Source organism: Hyaena hyaena, unplaced genomic scaffold (assembly GCF_003009895.1).
Source record: "Hyaena hyaena isolate Hyena2069 unplaced genomic scaffold, ASM300989v1 scaffold_74, whole genome shotgun sequence".
Lineage (NCBI taxonomy): Eukaryota > Metazoa > Chordata > Mammalia > Carnivora > Hyaenidae > Hyaena > Hyaena hyaena.
This window is the reverse complement of record NW_024080706.1, coordinates 1,575,485-1,596,519: the sequence shown is the minus strand read 5'-3', so window position 1 is coordinate 1,596,519 and position 21,035 is coordinate 1,575,485. Positions and strand designations below refer to the sequence as shown.

At 37.8% G+C, this 21,035-nt stretch overlaps 1 protein-coding gene across 1 annotated transcript in view; it reads left to right on the top strand.

Annotated features, from left to right (window-relative positions):
• PDHX (pyruvate dehydrogenase complex component X) overlaps window positions 1-21,035 on the top strand; it is a 78,030-nt gene that overhangs the window by 25,984 nt on the left and 31,011 nt on the right. Inside the window, exons 3-5 of the mRNA XM_039233365.1 lie at window positions 2,361-2,461; window positions 9,452-9,651; window positions 13,445-13,543. Coding sequence (XP_039089296.1) covers window positions 2,361-2,461; window positions 9,452-9,651; window positions 13,445-13,543 — 400 coding nt within the window. The remainder of the gene's footprint in view (window positions 1-2,360; window positions 2,462-9,451; window positions 9,652-13,444; window positions 13,544-21,035) is intronic.

The following is a 21,035-nucleotide window of genomic DNA, read 5'->3' as shown; positions in this document are numbered from 1 at the left end:
ATGTAGCCCATGGGTCCCCTCTGTGTCCATTTTTCTTCTTGTTGAACTGGATTTTCTAATAGCTCATCAATAGGTGGTACATTTTCTTAGCCTTTATATGTGTAAATAATTCTTTTCCTTTATTCTTGAATGATGGCTTGGCTGCATATAAAATTTTATGTTATTTTTTTCTCAGCTTTTTGAAGATATTACTCTATTGTCTTCTGACCTTTATTACAGCTTCTGAGAAGTGGGCTCTCTGTCATTCCTCTGAAGTAATCCGTTTTGTTGTTTCTCTCATAGCTTTTAAGATTGTTTTCTGGGAGCCTGGGTGGCTCTGTTGGTTGAGCGTCTGACTCTTGATTTAGGTGCAGGTCATGATCTCATGATTCATGAGATTGAGCCCTACGTGGGGCTCTACGCTGGCAGCATGGAGCCTACTTGGGATTCTCTCTCCCTCTCTCTCTCTGCCCCTCCTACCCTTCATCTGTCTTTCTCTCTCTCTCAGAATAAATAAACTTAAAAAAAAAAAAAGATTGTTTTTATTGTGTAGAATTTCAGTAGTGAAATTCTAATGTGGATTCATGTTTATACAGTCTAATGCTCTTTTTCTGTTAAATTTTTTTTTTAGTCAGACATAAATTATATAAAGTATAAGCTCAGTTAATTTTTACATACATGTATACCAGGTAACCATTACTAGTCAAGATTCATAGTATTTTCAGCAAGCTAAAGGCTCTTAGTACCCCTTCCTACTCCATACATCATAGGCTAAAATTACTCTACAGTCATTCAGAGCTCTTTCATGTTGAGGATACATATTTCCTTTCCGTTGTAGGAAGTTCTCAGCAATTATCTTTTCATATATTACTTCTGCACTCTTCCCTTGGAAAATCCATTAGACAAACATTGCAGCCTCAATCTGTGTCTCTTTAAGTGCTCTCTTCTATTTTTAATCTTTTTTCCTCCCTATATTAAGTTCCAGGTAGTTCCTTAATGCAGCCTTTAACTCACGAATTCATTTCACTATGTCCAGTCTAGAATACATCCCATTGATTGTTTCTTTTTATTTTAGCGACTGTATTTTTCATTTCCAAGATTTCTAATTAGTTCTTTCCTTCTTACGTGATATTACTTTGTTTCTGTACATTGTTTTTTATCTCTTGTTCTTGTGATGGGTCTTTTACCTTCATTTGTCTTTCTGAACATCTTCAAAATACTTCTTTAAAAATCTTTGGCAGGCTGCCCTAAATGGATTGCGTCTGAAATATTTTTTTTGGTTATTAATTTTGTGGTTTTCTTTCTTAGCATTAAATTTCTTCAAATGTTTTGGAATTTCATGTTTTAATTTACTTTTCAGTGGAAGTCTTTTTGTTCGTGTTGCAATGTCTTCCCACCCTTCCCTTTACCCACTCCTAGTCTAGGGATTTTGCTGTTGATATTGGAGATATCCGTAAGATGCAGTAATGGAGACAGAGGGTGGCTTGGCTCAGATCCTGGTACTCGGGCAGTGTTTTTGTACCCCACCTTCCGAGACCTGCAGTTGTGATTAAAGCCATAGTCCTAGTCAACATGTCTTCATTGCTCACTTAATCAGCCTCCTAAAATGAGTAAAGGCACTGATCCAGCCCTGGCTTTAAGGGGAGATTCTGATTTGCATCCCTGTCATCAGTAAATCAGTTTTAGTTCTCTTTGCTCCAAAGGAAACCACTGCATTCTCCCTGCTAACCACCCCCTCCACACAATACACACACCTGCTTCTAGATCCAGAAACAGCAAGGCAGGTCCTGCTCAACATTTTTGAGTTTCCATACTTTCTGTTGCACAGACATGTTTCTTATTTGACCTCAGTTGTGTCTATGACATTGTCTCACTTTGTTTAATATACTTCACTTATTTATGCTCTACAGTGCCAGCAGGGTTTCAGAACTCACCTACAATGTTAACCCAGAAGTGCTATTAATTGTAAAGCTTTTCTCTTCATGGAATGACAGTCAAAATATATTAAAAAGAAAGGAATGGGTCTGGAATTGATTTGTTTGGAGGAGAGTATGCATTCGTTGTTCTTGTCTCTAAAATGTAAATTTCATCTTTTAACGTCTGCTTAATAATCTTTACTAATTGTTTTTTATATAACCAATACAGTTTATGTCCATTAGAGAGCCTTTAGAAAATACAGCAAACCATACATTTATACACATATTCAGGCATACACACATACACATGGAGAACTACTTGTAATTCCATAGCCCAGAGCTGGCTACTGAATATTTTGGTATTTTTTATTCATGTTTTACCCACTTAGGCACACTCCAACCCACATACTAATATTCATATTTTAAAAAAAAAAAAAACAAAACAAACCCAGTCTTGTTTTGTAGGTGAAGCTGTGAGTGCTGGAGATGCCTTATGTGAAATAGAGACTGACAAAGCGGTGGTCACCTTAGATGCAAGTGATGATGGCATCTTGGCCAAAATAGTGGTAAGTTTTTATTTTGATTGTCTTCCATGGGATGAAGATCTCTTAAATGGGAAGTACCTTGACGTAAAGTCACCCTTTATTTTTACCACTGTATTTACGGTATTGTGTTATCTGTATCTACATAATACATTTTTAATTCAGATGTTTAAAATAGTTGAGGCTTAAGGTCTGATGATAGCCAGTGATGATCAGACAACATGGAAATATTTCAACCATGACAATGGTACTCAGTGTTTTGAGTTCCCTGGTGGAGAATGAGAAGCATTCTGGCCTGAGAAGAGAGAAGGCTCTTTGAGGTAGAATTTGAAGACAAAGAAAACAGTAGGTTTAAGCTCAGCACTAGCAATTGCCGAGTTGGTAGTCCGTAAAATCAGAGAGAAGGAAAGTTTTACTGTATCCCATGAAATCAAGAAATCCTTTCTTCCTCTATCCCAGGACTCCCAGGATTAGAGGTGTGTAAGGTGGCCATCTGTCCAGCCCCCGTTCCCTAGACCAGAAGATCTTAAGTTGTCTGGTGTAGATTCTTGTCTATAGGTTTCATAGCAACACTCAGTGGCCTGGCCCAACTCTTACTCATCCTTACAGTTTGGACACTTTTGTAATCATTTAAAAATATATTTATATAAAAAGATATGTATGTAGTATATTTCACATACTTGAATATAGTTGAGTTGACAGTCTTGTCTATTGATAGTATATTTTCTGTTTCATAAGCTTTTTAATGAAATACATACTTGTGGGTTTAGCAAAACTGAAGTCATTTCCTTTGAGATCTCAATTTAAATAGATGCAGTAATTTTGAATATTTTTCTCTGGGCAGTCTTTGCTTTATAACTAATTTAAAATATGGAGGTATGCCTTGAATACTGTAATGGTATTACTAGAAGCAGAAGCTATTAGCATAGAATTTCAATCAAAATGTCTAGAAATAAAAGAAAGGTTAGTTAACAGAAGAAAATGTGGAATATCATGTAGTCATAAAAATTTTTTCTAGAAAAAAATATAATTTCTTTACATGTTATACATTAATAAAAATTTAAACATTTTTTTGAAAAAACACTTTTAAAATCATATATGTGCAGGGGCGCCTCAATGGCTCAGTCGGTTGAGCGTCTGGCTTTGGGTCAGGTCATGATCTTGTGGTTCGTTAGTTCGAGCTCACACATTGGGCTTTCTGCTCTCAGCACAGAGTCTGCTTCAGGTCTTCTGTCTGCCTCTCTCTCTTCCCCTCCCCTGCTCCTGCTCTCTCTCTCTCAAAAATAAATAAAACATTTAAAAAATTAAAAAATTGTATATGAGCAGTGATTATAATCTTATAGGGCTTAAAAAAATATTTTTTTAATGTTTATTTTTGAGAGAATGGGAGACAGGATGTGATGTGGGCTCTGGACTGACAGCAGAGAGCCCAACTGTGGGGCTCAAACCCACAAACCTCGAGATCATGATCTGTGCTAAGTCAGCCACTTAACCGACTGAGCCACCCAGGCGCCCCATTCTTACAGGACTTTAAAGAAAAATGTGTATAGAAAATATTAGAATAAAATGTTATTAAAATGTCAGTTGTTTTGGGGGGATGGAACTAAGATCCTCCTATCCCTTATTTTCTATTTTTCTGTATTGTCTCAATTTTCTATAATATATATTTTGTTTTTATAATGAGATATTAGCATTTATGTGAAAATTAAAATGCTTAAAGCCTATTTAGGATTACATGATGCATTCACTGATGGAGCATGTTTGTTTCTTCTAGAACATGTAATAATATGTTGTAACGGCTAAGATTGTAGGCTCTGGAGATACTCTGCTGCCTGATTCAGATAGCTAATACATTCTGCCAGTTATTGGTTATATAATAGTTGGCAAATTCTTTAGCCTTTGTGCCTTTTTCTTCATAATGAAATGGAGAAAATAATGTGTACATCATGGATCGTAGTAGAGATTGAGATAATACATGTACACTCATTACAAGACCTGTCACCCACCAAGCATCAATATATATTGCTATCTTCATTCTTAATACAATTATGCGCCCAGCTCTTGGTGACCATTAGCTTGCATGTCAGTCTGTTTACCTAATAATTTGTATTGTTTTTTTGCGACTGGATGGCTAGTATTCACTTGTGCCTCTGTAGTTTGGTACAGAGACTCTGCACATCTATTAGTAGTCCATTGTTGATGTGTTTTTAATTCTGAGACGCCAGCTCACCTCTGTTTGGGCATGGATGTAACCCCTTCCTTTGTACATTTTATCCAAAGACTGCACTTTGGAATGTTATTGTCTATTTAGCTGTAGATCTATATATAGTTTTCCATTCGTGTTTCCTACTAGAAAATCCTTTTTCCTGTTATCTAGTCATTTCTATGTTGCTTTTTACATTCTGATTATCAAACTTTCTTTACATGTATGTCATCTACAATATTAACAGCCCTGTTAAAACACGTTGTTGAAAATAATTCCTTGGAGGAAATATGGATGGAAAGCTGAAATTTCTGTACCTTCATAACAAGGAAAATATAACTATTCATACCAAAACTAGTTTCTAACTGGGGAACCTGGGTGGCTCAGTCGGTTAAGCGTCCAACTTGGGCTCAGGTCATGATCTAATGGTCTGTGGGTTTGAGCCTGTGGGTTCCAGCCCCGTGTGGGGCTCTGTGCTGACAGCGTAGAGCCTGGAGCCTACTTTGGATGTTGTGTCCCACCCCCTTTCTACCCCTCCCCCGCTTGTGCTCTGTCTCTCTCTCTCTCTCTCTCTCAAAATAATAAATAAACATTAAAAAAATAAAAAAAAATAGTTTTAACTAATTTATGCAGCATTCTGAAAAAGGAAAAGATTGCTTAAATTACCATATGTAATAATCCCAGCTGCATTTTATTGTGTATGCTTTTGGCAGACTGCATTCTTAGACCTAGCACTGCGTCCTTTGACTCTGAAAGTCTTCATTCCAGAATTGACAGCTTTTCCCACTTAGCTACCTTGTAATACATTTCACATTGCTAACAGTGTTATAGGTCAGTAGCACCTTTTCATCTGGCCCCTAATGCTCTGAAAAGGTTGGGGGTCGAGTGGGAGATACGATTGATAAGGGCTTTAGCAACACAATGCCTACTTCCTGGCCAACGAGAAGATTATATGTATATTTTAGGGCTTTATGGCTTTATTATTATTCCACATGCATTTTGGATAATAGGAATGGGAGTATATTCATGTCCTAACGTATATAGTTTTCTGGAGAAAAACAATCAAGGTAAAATTACTGGGGATTTTTAGTCTTTCCCCATACTCCACTCTCAGCCCTCCCACCCCCCTGCAAGTCACACCTTTGTCTTTCATTGTGGAATAATTGTCATATGAGCACCCATAATAAAATGATTTTAATAAGAATATATATGAGAGATCTTTACTTTCAGAATCAAGAAGTTGAATGATTGTTCTTATTAAAAGGCAAGTGTTGACAAAAAGATCTAGTTTTTAGCTTGCCCATGTTTTTGAAACAATTAGAAATTATTGTCTGTATTGCTCTTCACATGGAGATTTGTTTGCAGTCTTTGAGAGGTTTTTGTATTCTTCCCCTCCCCTTGCCCAGTTTCATTCTCTTTGTTCTCATTCGTAATTTTTTCATCTGATTTCCATTTTAGATATAAAATAATATTTATTACATTTTAATTAGAATGAGCAAAAAGCTTAGAAGCTCTTAATAATGTTAATAAATAATAATTGCTGTCAGTGTAGATACTTTTATGATTCATTTCCAGTTTAGTTCAGTTAATGAGAGAGTTGTTAAAAAGTCTCATTTAATCACTAGTAAATTGCTATGTGGAAAACCTTAAATCTTTACACAAATACCAGTTCGTAAGCTTCGTCTTAAAATTTTTTCGGCAAATTGGACAGCAAGTGTTTTAAATGATAATAGAATATTAGGATGACATATTTGGAGAATTTATTAAAGATTGTCTGGTTTGACTTCTAACATATTTAGGGTTATTATATGATTTGTTACAAACCAGGATACTTTTGAGGGTGAAAAGGATGGAGGTGTTAAGATTATTTAAACTTCTATAATTTTTTGAAATTTTAATTTATTGACTACCAAAACATTCACTGCTAGATTTTTATAATATTGGTAGATCATTATTGTTAAAATAATTTTTAATAATAGAATTCTTTCTGTAATCCATGGATATTAAGGCAAAATTTTAAAAAATACTTGCTATAGGTACACCTGGCTGGCTTAGTGTCATGGACACATGTCAAGGAGTATGCAACTCTTGATCTCCGGGTCATGAGTTGAAGCTCCGTGTTGGACAGAGCTTACTTGATCATACAAAAATTTAAAAAAACAACAAAGGCTCATTATTTTTGGTACTATTCATGTTCTTCAGTCAATCTTTTAGTTGCATTTCACTCTAATATTGTGTCACTGGCATTTTGTTTAAAGAAGGTAGTTTTTCAATATAGTTTTTATTGTTAGGTCCCTTTCCTCCTTTACGGAGAAAGTTGTTTAACCTTTCTGTGCTTCAGTTTCCTCATCTGTACGTGAATAATAGTAGCACTTACCTTGTAATGTTGTTAGTAGAATTAAATGAGTTGACACAGTGCTAGAACAGTGCCTGGCAGCTGAATTCCAGACTGTTCCTCAAAGACTGAATGAGTGTTTTTTCTCCCCGCTCTGCAGTTTTAGCTTGTCATTGATTTGTTTTCAGTGTCGGTGTTTCTTATGTGTCTTCCTTTTAGACCAAAGTTTATTGTGCCCATGACTTAAAGTATATATGTTAAGGAATACAAACAATTTAAAACTGTATAATGGTTAGCCCATGATAGAAAATTTTTACTAAGTTTTCAAACCAAGTCAGTCATGTGACTCAGCTCCTCTCCACTAACCACAGTGCATGCCCCTTCTGTGCCCAGCAGCTCTCACTGTCCCGTTTTACAGAAGAAAATATTTAAATAATTGCTTATTATTTTTTAACATCACAGTCAAAATACAGTTTTTTACCAGCACCTTTAATGGAGTAAACCCCCTCAAATAAATTCTCTCTTGGGAAATCCTGCTGTGGTTATTTTGTCTGTTGACTTCAGCATCTCATATTCATGGATACACTGATGAGCTTTGGTGGGTTGTATTGAGCACGTTGCCGGTGATTTTTCAGCCTATGGGCATGTCTCTTGTAAGGAAAGTAGCCCCATATCCATGGTCTGTCTGGGCATGGAGGTCAGCAGCCTGTGTGTGGTCCTAATGGAGAAATAGGTCTCCTCAGGCCTTCCCACCTACTGGCTCGCCTTCTCCTCCCCAGTCATGCCAGCCTCCTGATGGGCCTTTAGGCACAACTTTCCAACCCTTAACTGATGGGGCGCTCCTCTCCTGTCCACTCTTGATCCATGTTGAGTGTATTTTTTGTTTTAAAACAAAATTTTATTTGAAATAATATTAATTCATCCTTTTGACATAATAGTAAAACAACATGACTAGTCTGCAGAACTAAAACTTTTCAGTATGTGACAGACAGTTAAACAAATTGTTCTTGGGTTGTTTTGTATTTTTTTCACAGCTTGCAATTCATGAGATGTCCTTATCTTATGTACCCATTTCTTATATATACGTTTAGCTTCATCAAAGCATTATTTCTGTTCTTCTCCATCAGTAATTAGTAAACTTTGAAAACTTCCTCACTCCCAGAACTTAAGCCTTATTTATTTTTAGACTAGTGCTTATACTAATAAACATCTAAATTAATGTTCATCGGAAATGTCATACCCATTTTAGGAGCTAAGCTCTTGCTTATAATTACTCTATTAGTGAACATCCTACAGCCTCACATTCCATTATTCACTACATAACATCCGTAATGAACTCTATTTAATGTAATTGAAAGGGAATGATACAAATTTTAGAGGTATGACATTTTCTTCCAGTACTGACCTGAAAACCATTGTCATCTGAAGTTTCTCTAGGGACTTCTCTTACTAACTAAATAAAAATCAACTCTTCGTTTATAAATGAATGCTGCTGAAATGTTTAAAGTACGTTTAAATTTTTGTAAAAGACTTCAATCTTATTTATCCTTTTAATTGGCATTATCTATGAAAAATTGTTTGATTAGCTGAGATACCACTGTGTTTCTGTTGTACTTATAAAAATTCATGGGGTTTGATTTTATTTCTCAGGTTTTGTAAATAGATACATAGGGAAAAAATTAAATATTTGGAAAGACAGAAACCAACATTAGTTGGTGGTTGGTAGTTAACCAGTTCTGTTTATACAATGGAATATTCTTTTCTCCAGAGACTGTTCACTGAACATATTTCATGTTAATGTTAGTAAAGAGAACCAAGGGGAATTAATTTCTTGTGAGCTCCTGGAATTCCTAAGCCATTGTGGAGAAACTATCTGGGAAATCGGGGCACCTGGGTGGCTCAGTCAGTTAAGCATCCCGCTTTGGTTCAGATCATGATCTCACAGTTCGTGAGTTCGAGCCCCTTGTTGGGCTCTGTGCTGACAGTTCAGAGCCTGGAGCCTGCTTTGGATTCTGTATCTCCCTCTCTCTCTCTCTGCCCCTCCCCTGCTTATGCTCTATTCTCTCTTTCTCAAAAATAAACAAACATTAAAAAATTAGAGACAAAAAAAGAAACTATCTGAGAAAGACAAATAGTTAGTTGAAGCATGAAACCATAGTCTCCCGTTTGGATTTGTACTGAGCACCATCAAAAGGAAGATGGTATGATTTATATATTTAAAAGCTGTCAGAAGAAGATTCTAGATTTTTTTTCATGCTGTCACATTAATGACTGGGAGAGGGAGAACGGTGAAGGAAGGCATACATGGGGGAAGGCGGGAAAAGATGGTGGTGGGTGGAAGGAGGAGGCAGGCCGGCTTAGAAACAGATTTTAGCTCAAATTAAGATCTTTCTCATCAGTACAGAATTATGTAAACTAAACTTCAGGAGATCATGAGCCTTTCCATCTCTGCAATTATTTTCTTTTTAAAATATAGGTTGAAGAAGGATCTAAAAATATACGGCTAGGTTCACTAATTGGTTTGCTAGTTGAAGAAGGAGAAGATTGGAAACATGTTGAAATCCCCAAAGATGTAGGTCCTCCACCACCAGCTTCAAAACCATCGGTGCCTTCTCCCTCGCCAGAGCCACAGATTTCCACTCCTGCCAAAAAGGAACATGTACCGGGAAAACTGCCGTGAGTATGTTTATTTGGATGCTGATGTTTAAAAAAAAAAAAAGTTATGGCAACTTTTAGGGTATTTTAATTATTATCATATTTATAACATCTTTGTACCTTATGTAGGAAGTGGCTGATCTTCCCTTTTTTCTCTTAGGTAACTGAGGCCTACAAATGATTATTTTACTGTCTTTGTTCATTCAGCAAACAAATAGTTCTTCATACCTGCCATGTTCCAGGTCATAGGAAAGCCCTGCTCGCCTGATGGAGAACAAAGCAAAAAGTCTGTGTTGTCCATGTTGAACTTGAATTCATTTTTAGGATTCCAGGATGGAGTTTAATATATCAAGCTTCATATCATGTTTTCATCCATGGCATTCTAGTTGCCATGATGTGAATTCCAGTTTTAAATGTATAACTGATATAAAATTGAAACAACAGGAGTGCCTGGGGTGGCTCGGTCGGTTAAGCCTCCGACTTTGGCTCAGGTCATGATCTCATGGTTCGTGAGTTCTAGCCCCATGCCGGGCTCTGTGCTGACCGCTCAGGGCCTGGAGCCTGCTTCAGATTCTGTGTCTCCCTTGCTCTCTGTTCCTTCCCTGCTCATTCCCTCTCTGCCTCTCTCTCTGTCTCTCTGTCTCTGTCTCTCAAAAACTAAATAAACATTAAAAAAACTTTTTAAAAATAAAATGGAATCAGCATCTTAACGTGCATTTCTTTGCAACTATTCTGCATGTGAGTGTCTGACACAGATTAAAGCTCAATTTTGTCCCTGTATAACACACTTAGTAAACACCATTTCGTTTCATCTCTGCATAGCTTTAATTGATGAACTCAGAAAATTCTAACAAGTTCTTTTATTTACTTTAACATTCTCTATAATTATGCAAAATTACTTTATAAGAAAAAGTTCATCAAGAAGGGTCCTCTTAAGAACCACTTTCGAACTTAAATAAAAGTGCAGAGTTTTTCCTTTCTAAAATTGTTTTCCTTCAGCTTACCATTGTCAAAAAAATCCATAGTGCTTTTGAAGTGCTGAGTTGTAAATTCCCATCACCATTTACATGGCATTTCTGACCACATTGCTGTAACTTTGCTTCATTTACCGTGCAAATCAGAAGACAGCTCATGGCCGTGTTTACTGCCCTTCCCCTGTTGCAGAGACCACAGCCGGTAGGTTCTCTGTCTTTCTGTGAAGACCCATCACTAGAGACTTAATGAGCCTGAGGCCCCAGCGTGTAGGTTAAAAACCAGCAGACCTGTGAGCTGCACAGTGTTGGCGCACACCGTGATTTTCTTTTTTCCTTTTTTAAAATGTTTTATTTATTTATTTATTTATTTTTAATTTTTTTTTTTTTTTTTTTATTTCTAGGAGAGAGAGAGAGACAGCGTGAGCAGGGGAGGGTCAGAGAGAGAGGGAGTCACAGACTGAAACAGGCTTCAGGCTCTGAGCTGGCAGTCAGCACAGAGCCTGACACGGGGCTCGAACCCGAACCGCAAGATCATGACCTAAGTGAAAGTCGGACACTTAACCGACTAAGCCACCCAGGCACCCCTAAAATGTTTTATTTATTTCTGAGAGAGAGAGAGAGACAGCCTGAGCAGGGGAGGGTCAGAGAGAGAGGGAGACACAGAATCTGAAACAGGCTCCGGGCTCTGAGCTGGCTGTCAGCACAGAGCCCAATGCAGGGCTCGAACCCACGAACCATGAGATCATGACCTGAGCCGAAGTTGGACGCTTAACCAACTGAGCCACCCAGGAGCCCTCATGATTTTCCTAAATAAAATTTTCGACTTGGTTATAATTAATCTTACAAAAAATCTAAAATTTCAGTTTCTTCTGAAAAATCTAAAGATTTGATAGCACCAGCCCATATCCTAGTTTAGAGATGTTTCCCTGAAATGGAGAAAGTACTACATTTGTTCCTCTCCATTTTTTAGTTACACACTTTGGGAGCCAGCCCCTTGTATTCAATTTTCAGTGTTCAAATCTTTATCTAACTGTATAGTGATTTGTATTTGCTGCTTTGCCTAAAGGTCTTAATCGAAGAGTGGATACTCAGTAGTTGTGGGACCTTTTGGTATATCTCAGTTTCCGTGTCTAATAATCAACCTAAGTGTTTTGCCTCTTAACTCTTTGGAGTAAATATAAAATAAAAATGCTTTCATATAAATACTAATGACTTTTAAAAATATATGCAGCATACAATTCAACAACAACAAAACAAACAACCCAATTATAATAGGCAGAGTAAGGGTGCCTGGTGGCTCCGTTGGTTAAACGTCCGACTTCAGCTCAGGTCATGATCTCCTGGTTTGCAGGTTCTGGTCCTGTGTCGGGCTGTGTGCTGACAGCTCAGACCCTGGAGGCTGCTTCAGATTCTGTGTGTCCCTGTGTCTCTGCCCCTCCCCCGCTTGTGCTCTCTCTCAAAAATAAACATTAAAGAAAATTTTTTAAAAAACAGGCAAAATACTCAAATATTTCATCCAAAGAAAATGTATGAATAGCTAATAAACATGTGAGAAGATGCTCAGTGTCACTAATTATTAGGGAATTGCCAGTCAATGCCACAACGAGCTACCACTTCACATTCATTGGATTGGCATTGTTAAAATAATAATGATAATACTAAGTGTTGATGGTATATAGAGAAATTAGAACCAATGTGCACTGTTGGTAGGAATGTAAAATTGTGCAATCACTGGAAAACAGCATGGCAGTTCCTAAAAAATTAAAAATAGAATTATCATATGATCCAGCAATTACTTTTCTGGGTATATACTCAAAAAAATTGAAAGCAGGAACTCAAAGAGATATTTGCATAGCCATGTATAGTACAGCAGCGTTATTCACAGTAACTAAAAGGTGGAACCACTCATGTGTCCAAAGTGTGCTCTATACATTCACCTTTGGAAAGGAAGGAAATACTGACACATAGACCATGACATGGATGAACCTTGAAGGTATTATGCTAAGTAAAATAAGCCAACCACAAAAGGACAGGCACTATATGATTCTACTTCTATGAATTACCCAGAGTAGTCAGATTGGTAAAGACAGAGTAAAAGCTGGCTGTTGGGAGCTGGGGAAGTGGGGAGTTAGTGTTTAATGGAGACAGAGTTTCAGTTTAGAGAATGAAAGTTCTGGAGATGGATGGTGGTGATGATTGCACAGCAGTGTAATTGTACTTAATGCCATTTAATTGTACACCTAAAAATGTTTACAATTATAAATTTTATGTATATTTTACCACACACAGAAAAAATGAGGGAACGATATATCTAGTTCCATATTGATGTATTTGATTAGGAATCATTTGAAAAATTACTACTCGAAATAGAAGCTCTCTTCTTTTGAATATTTACTGTTTTTGTTTGTTTGTTTTTTAGAGAGTGAGAGCAGGGGAGATGGGCAGAGGAGAGAGAAAGAGAGAGAAACTTAAGCAGGCTACTCTCAGTGCAGAGTTCAACATGGGGCTCAATCTCATGACCCTGGGACTATGACCTGAGCTGAAATTAAGAGTTGGACACTCAACCAATTGAGCCACCCAGGCACCCTGAATATTTACCCTTATTAAAGGAATATTTTGAAATAGTAACTAATTAAATTTGTATGAAAATGTTTTGGTAGTAAAATAAACCAGATTAGTACAGATGAATTTGTTAGACTGTGACTATCTCTGGAATTCATTTAACTTCATTTTAAGTTTTTATTTTTCTAAGTTTCAGCAAAACTGTTGACGTTTAGGTATATTTGATTCAAATGTAAATGTTTATTGGTTTCCTTAATCTCTTCATGTTTTGTTCTTAGGTTCCGTTTAAGTCCAGCTGCCCGTAATATTCTGGAAAAACACTCCCTGGATGCTAGCCAGGGCACAGCCACTGGCCCTCGGGGGATATTCACTAAAGAGTATGTTTGTGCTTTTTTTTTAATTAAAAAAAATTCTTTTAAGTTTATTTACTTATTTAGAGACAGAGAGAGAGGGTGCAAGCAGGGGAGGAACAGAAATAGAGTCCTACGCAGGCTCTGCATTGTCAGTGCAAGCCCAAGAACTCCCGAAACTGTGAGATCATGACCTTAGCTGAAATCAAGAGTCAGACGCTTAACCAACTGAGCCACCCAGGCGCCCCTATTTGTGCTTTTTGTAACAACCAGTTCCATTATTTATCATGATCATCCTCTTCTGAAAGTAGTTAAAGAAGAGCTTATTCACTGTTAAGATTTAAAAGGATGTATACTGTTCTTTTGTATTTTTAATTGCTTTTATCAGTGTAGACTCGTATTCTGTGCAAGGGTTGTTTCTGAATAATTACAGCATGAGTTAAGAACAGTTTTAATTTGGTAACAGAGCCAGATACTTAGAAATGGTGATAAGTGAAGAAAATTGGAGTGCAGAGTGGTAAACCTTTATACTGTTTTACGTTTACTTGAAATAGGTTCGCAATCACAGTTAAAATTTTAAAACCTAGAAATATACTTTTAAAAATACTTTCATTCTTATCTGTTTGGAATTTAGTCAATTGTATGATCAAAGAGATTTCCGTTTATAATTGGCCTTCTTCTTGGATTTTCTCTTCTGTTGCACTGATCTCACTGTCCATGAGTTAGGACCTCCCTTGCTTAGTACCACACTCTTAATTATAAATATTCTCAAGTAAGGTTTAAAATTTAATAGAATTATCCTTGCTCTTCTTTTTCAGTAGACCATGTTCTTGGTTTATTCTTACTTTATTATTCTTCCAAATGAATTTTAAACCATTCATATGCCCTATGGTGGATCTCCGCAGGGGATGATGGTGTTTTTATTGGGATTGTATCACATTGTACAGTTAACTTGAGGAAGAATTGAGATCTTGATGTTCCTGAGTCTTCCTGTTCAAGAACACAGATCTGTTTTTCCATTTGTTTCTTTCAGGAGTGTATGAGAATAGATAGCCCCTGCTCTATTCAAACTTGGTCTAGTGGGAAGACAAACGTTAATCCTTTAGGCATATGAACTAATATAAAATTGCTGTAGTGGTTATATGTTATATTTCTATGGCAGTAATATTAAAGTCTTCAAATTGAGTTAATGTCTTAAAACAATATGCCTATTCCCTGTTCAACTAATATTGATAAAAAATGATGAGTAATATTGGCTAATAGTTTTTAAGTTGAGATGGGGCAAAAGTTATGAAATTATTAAGTGGCAGTGCTGGACCAGGGAACTTTCTTTTTTTTTCCATTGGTTATTTTACTCTTCATTAAAACATTTGTTTATTTTTGGGTATTTTTTTTACAGGAAGCAATACCCCTTTAATTCTTAGTCTCACTTAATCTATCTTATAGCCTTACTGATTTGTTCATCAAATATGTGTACATGGTTCTCTTAAACACATGCTGTGAGGTTCTGCCATGCTGCGTGAGTAGGAGATCAGCTGTCTTTGACTCCAGACTGAAAAATAGTATCCTACGCTGTGAATTTTAGTTAAAGGACTTAAAAACTTAGCCATAAAAAATTAAAGTTAAGTGTCTCAATAGCCAGTTATGCCTAGTTTTTCTCCCACATTAATCCTTATTTGATATCTACCATTCATACCTTAAGTTTATTAGTCTACCAATCTATGTTTTCGTAAACTCTCCACAAAAATGGGATAAAGCAACTTTCTTTATAACCAGGGAGACTTACGTGTATTTCTGAGGGATAGGACAAAGGGTCTACATTTAATTCAAACTATCGATCAAGATGTAGTGAAACGTAAAATAGTCATAATAAGTCAAAAGGTAAAATAGCTGTACCTTAGAAAGATTAATTTTGCAAATTTGCATAAGATAAATTGGAGTAGAAGAATACTTGAGGGAAGGAGATAAATTAACAGGCTTATAAAGTAATTCAGGTAAAAGATGAAAAACGCTTGAACGTGGGTGGAAGAAGTAAAAGGGAGATTACTGATGCAGGCAGTGTGATAGGATGGAACCCAGACACCTTCGTAAAGCACTTCATGTGGACCATAGACCAGGATAGCAACCAGTCAAGGAATGAATTTGGGATTCTCATCTGTGTCATGAAATTTAGGCTCCGTAAATACAATACGGGCCTTGGGAAAGTATTTGTCTCGGTGGAGTGAGCCATGTGGTAGCTCCGAAGCTTAGTATCAGTGCGGACTAGCCATGCAGGCATCTGGATCAGTGGGATGAACGTGATTTGCAGGAAATACTTTGGAACTAGAGCTGGAGTAGTAGATCGTAGTAGTAGATAGTATCTACTATCTATCTTCAGGTAGATAGTAGAGCAGTAGTTGTAATTGTGATAACCAGGAGGTAAACTTCTAGAATGCTGAAATTCCTGTGTTGGAGGATATCTAGGGACTGGATAAAAAGTTAAGAAGGTGTGATCTAAGAAAAGTCTTTGAAGTTGGTTGTTAGGTGACATGTTAGAAGGCAGTTCAATGGTGTGATAGCAGAGGAATGAAATAGTGCTGTATTCATTCCTCCCTTCTCTTTCCATATGTGCTTACCACATTGATGATGAACAAATATCTTTTTTTTAAACCTGAGTTGAAGTTATAATAGTAATGTAACAGTTATTAAAAGAACAAAATGGTATTGTCTTGCTATATACCCAAAGGCAACACTATTAAAATAGAGTTATTTTTTAATATTTTTGCCATCTCCCTCCCCCGCCAGTTCTCCTTCCTGTCCATATTCTTTAACTTTGCACCATAAGAGACTTAACCTTTGGTCTTCAAAATTTGACACATTACAAAAGATTTCATGAGAAGAATAGATCCTTGAAGGCATGCAGTATTCAGGATTTTTGCTTTGTATACCACTAAAGATGCTTATGTTTTAAGTTTAACATTAAGGTGGACTTTGGGAAAAACTTTGACTTACTGTCATCTATGAAAATGTTATATTCTGATACTATTGAAAAACTGTAGACTTTGACATAAGCTTCCTGCAGAGTCCCTTAGCACTCATTCTTAGAATTTGGAGGGACGTCCTTCCTTTTTCTACTGTCAACTAAGAATGCAAGTAGAATACAAAAATCAGTACTAACTGCTGAGGAAAGTGCCTCTGATGCATTGTATTTACAAGGTAGATCCTAAGGGTTAGGGTTGCTATTTTAATGTGGCTCAAACATGTTGTTGAGAATATGTGTTGCTCAAAAGCATATAGGCTTTATTTTGCCTGAGTATGTAATATTTTAGGAAAACGAGTACTGGGGCCACCTTAGAGACAGAATATATTTGAGTTCTTTGCCTGTAACCTAATATCTTTGGTATGTCTGTGTCTTAAATCATACGTGTAGTTAATGTTTGTATTAACATCACAGCATCTGACCGGTATGACAGGAGGGTGTCTAGCATTTTTGTAGTAGTATTTGTTTTGTAAGCTAAGTCATTGTCCACCCAAATGAGTTACTCTCTAAGGGATCCTGATAGAGAAGATTCTACCCGGAGTGAACCACCAAGCTACCTTCTGTGGTTCTGCAGGAGTGTGTGGCATATTTGTTTTTCTCCTAATTTTTAGAGCTTTTAAAGCCTACCTAATTCTTCAGTCGAGTCTGATGAATTATTTCATGGCCAGAAATCATTAAAATCATTCTCTGCATTATAGAAACTAAATTGTTGGCTGCGATTAAACAATAGTTAACATTTATACTTTACGAGGTATGGAAGTGTGAAATCAGCAATAAAAGCTGACTGTGAAGCAGTGGCCAGAATTGATTTTCTGTTTACTTGTTTATGATTGATGGCTTCTCCTTGCTTTTAGTCTTTATTAAGAGCTGTTTTACCCCAGAATCTTAATTACTACAAGAATGAAACTAAACTGCCTTTTTCTTGATAAAATAGTAGTTCTGCTGATAGTGAAATTAAAGATGTGTCAGTTTAGGGGCATCTGGGTGTCTCAGTCGGTTGAGCTCCCAACTTCAGCTCAGGTCATGATCTCACGGCCTGTGGGTTCGAGCCTTGTGTCCAGCTCTGTGCTGACAACTCAGAGCCTGGAGCTTGCTTTGGGTTCTGTGTCTCCCTCTCTCTCTTCCCTACCCCGCTTGTGCTCTGTCTCTCTCTCAAAAATAAACATTAAAAATAAATAAATAAAGATGTGTCAGTTTAGTGTGACCAGTCTTAAATAGATGTATTCAGGCATTAATATTTTAGATTCTTTAGTCTCTTCACCTGTTATTTTTATCTTTTTCTTTTTAACTGATAAGTGAGAGTAAACTAGTGATCCCCATATAAAGAAATTAATGTGTTTTAGATAGGCCACTCTGATGCTAAACTTTAATTTGACTTGAAACCCAGATTAGTAATAGGTTTTGTGAGAGAGATGTATTTTATATAATGGAAAGGGACTAGTAATGTTCGACTGTGATTTGTAAGAACTTTTAAAAGCTAACTATCTTCTGACAAAGGTATTTTTCTGAATCAGCAGAAGGCCTTATTATATATCATTGCTCATATTTTTATTTATCTGGCTAGGGTTTTGGCTCATGGCATAAATCCCCAGAAATGATGCTGGCAGTCATTTCCTTCATATGTAAATATTATCATAATTAATTAGAAAATGGTTCTTTTGGTTCTAAATATAAGTAAATTAAAAATTAATGTCCAAATAGAAGGAATTTTGGTCTTTAAAGCCTTACAAGTACATAAGGCCATTGCCTCGGCTGCGGACCTCCTCCTCTCCGCATCCTGTCTGTTCCCGCCACCGTGTTGTGGCACAGGCCCTGAGAAGCAGCATGGCCTCCGGTCACACCCGTGCGACTTTCTGTGTGACGGGTTGGAGGCCCTGGTCAGGAGGTGTCCTACATTTAGCTTTAGATTACATAGATCACATTTTTCCATGCAGTCCCAGACTTGTTGTTCATCTAAGATGTACTAAATTCTGTTCTAATCTGTTCACGTGAGAAAAAATTCTTCTGAGTCCGCGTTGGTTCATATTTACATCCTCTGTGCACAGATATTAGGAAAGTGGCAGGACAAGCATAGGCTGTGACATTGGCCATGCCTGGATGTGAGGCCAGCCTGGCGGCTACTTGCTACACACCTGTCCAGCTTTGTCTCTTAACCCTCTCCCCTCATTCCCTGCTCTTCATGCTGGCCTCTATCTTCTCTTCCTGGGAGCAGCCTTTGCCTGTGCTCTTCTCCCTGCCTGGAAACCTGCTTTTCTGGGCTCCTCCTCCTAAGGCTGGCTCCTTCACATCAATCCACGTGAGTGCCACCTCTTCAGGCTTTCCCTGACCATCTTGCCCTATTTTGTTTATTTTTTTTTAGTTTAATTATTTATTTTGAGAGAGAGAGATAGAGAGCAGGCAGTGGTGGGGAGTTGGGGGAGAGTGCAGAGAGGGAGAGGGAGAGAGAGAATCCACGCTGACAGCATGGAGCCCGATGCAGGGCTTGATCTTATAAACTGTGAGATCATGACCTGAGCCGAAATCAAGAGTCAGACGCTTACCCCACTGAGCCACCCAGGCAGCCCACCCTATTTTAAAAGCACCTGTCCTCTCACCTATCACTCATTCTGTTATTCTGCTTTATTTTTTTCATAGTGCATCACTATTTGTTTGCCTGATTAATATAGACTGTCCTGTAGAATAAAGCCCTTTGATGGAAAATGTCTGGTTTTACACTGTATCCTCGACACCTGGAACAGAGTAGGTGATTGAGATCCTGATTCAGACTTGGAATTTAACCTCCCTGAGCCTGCTTACTCGTCTTTGAATTGGGAATAATAATACCTCCCTCACAGGGCTGGTGTAAGATAACATAATTAGCACAATACATACATAAGAGGCTCATTTTTCCACTTTTACTCCCACTTTAAAAAAAATTTTTTTTAATGTCTATTTATTTTAGAGAGAGAGGGAGAGAGAGTGCGCACGTGCACTCACAAGTGGGGGAGGGGCAAAGAGAGAAGGAGACCCAGAGTCCTAACCAGGTGCCAGACTCTGAGCTGTCAGCACAGAGCCCAACACAGGGCTCTAACCCATGACTGCTAGATCATGACCTGAGCTAAAGTTGGATGCTTAACAGACTAAGCCACCCAGGTGCCCCTTTTACTCCCACTTTCAATGCTTATTAGTTAGAGATCCAAGATGATAAAACATTTAAGGTTTCTTTGTCATCTGACCTCTCATATTAAATGTCAGCTCTTTAATTTTGAAGTGAGTAAGTTAGTTGTATTTGGTGTTAACTCCATGCACCCCTATCTGGACCGGGAATAACGAATGGACCCTCCTTCCTAAAAATGCTATCAGTACCCATTGGGGGATTCCTCTAATAATGTGCCCCAGGGTGGAGCATTCCTGCCTGGGTCAGTTTTCCATTGCTGCATAACAAATTACAGCAAGCTTAGTAACTTAAAACAGCACCCGCTTGTTGTCTAACAGTTCTGTAGGTCAGAAGCCACAGCTCGGCATGGCTGGTGTCAGCTTATGGTCACAAGGTTGAATTCAAGGTGTTGGCCCAGGGCTAGAGATTCATCTGAAGGTTGGAGTCCTCTTCCAGGCTCACATGGTTGTTGGCTGAATTCAGTTTCTTGGGGCTGTGGGACTCGAGCCCCTTACTGGGTCTTAGCCAAGGATTGGTCCTTGCTCCTCGAGGCCCCCTTCAGGTCTGTTTCACATGGTCATCTCCACAGGCTGTTCACAAGTGCCCATTTGTTTCTCTGGTGCCGGCAGGAGAGTCTCTCTCCATTCACATCTCTTCTTGAAGGAATTCCTGGTTCCTTTTAAAGGGGTTATCTGATGTGTCTGATCCTGCCAGGGTAATTTTCCATTTGCTTTTCTATTAACTTGATGTCAACTGATTTGGGACCTGAACCATGTGTACAGAATCCATCATGCTTGTCACACGATGCAACCTAATCAGGGAGCGGCATCCGTCATACTCATAGGCCCCACACAAGGGATTATGCGGGGTGTGTACACCAGATAATTCTGTGTATACAAGAATATTGGGGTCATCCATCTCAGAACTCTGCCTACCATGTTGCCATAAGATATTTTTTTTTCTTTTTTCTTTTTTTTTTTACAAATAGTTTATTGTCAAATTAGTTTCTACATAACACTCAGTGCTCATCCCCAAAGTGCCCTCCTCCATGCCCATCCCCCCCTCCCCCCCACATCCATCAGTCCTCAGTTTTTGTCAGCATTCAAGAGTCTCTCATGGTTTGCCTCTCTCCCTTTCCCCCACCATTTCCGCCCTTCTTCTCCCCCTTGTTCCTCCGTCAAGTTCCTCCTAATCCTCCTATACGTGCAAACATATGATATTTGTCCTTCTCTGCCTGACTTATTTCGCTCAGCATAACACCCTCAAGGTCCATCCATGTTGCTACACATGGCCAGATTTCATTGTTTCTCATTGCCATGTAGTATTCCATGGTATAGATAAACCACATCTTCTTGATCCATTCG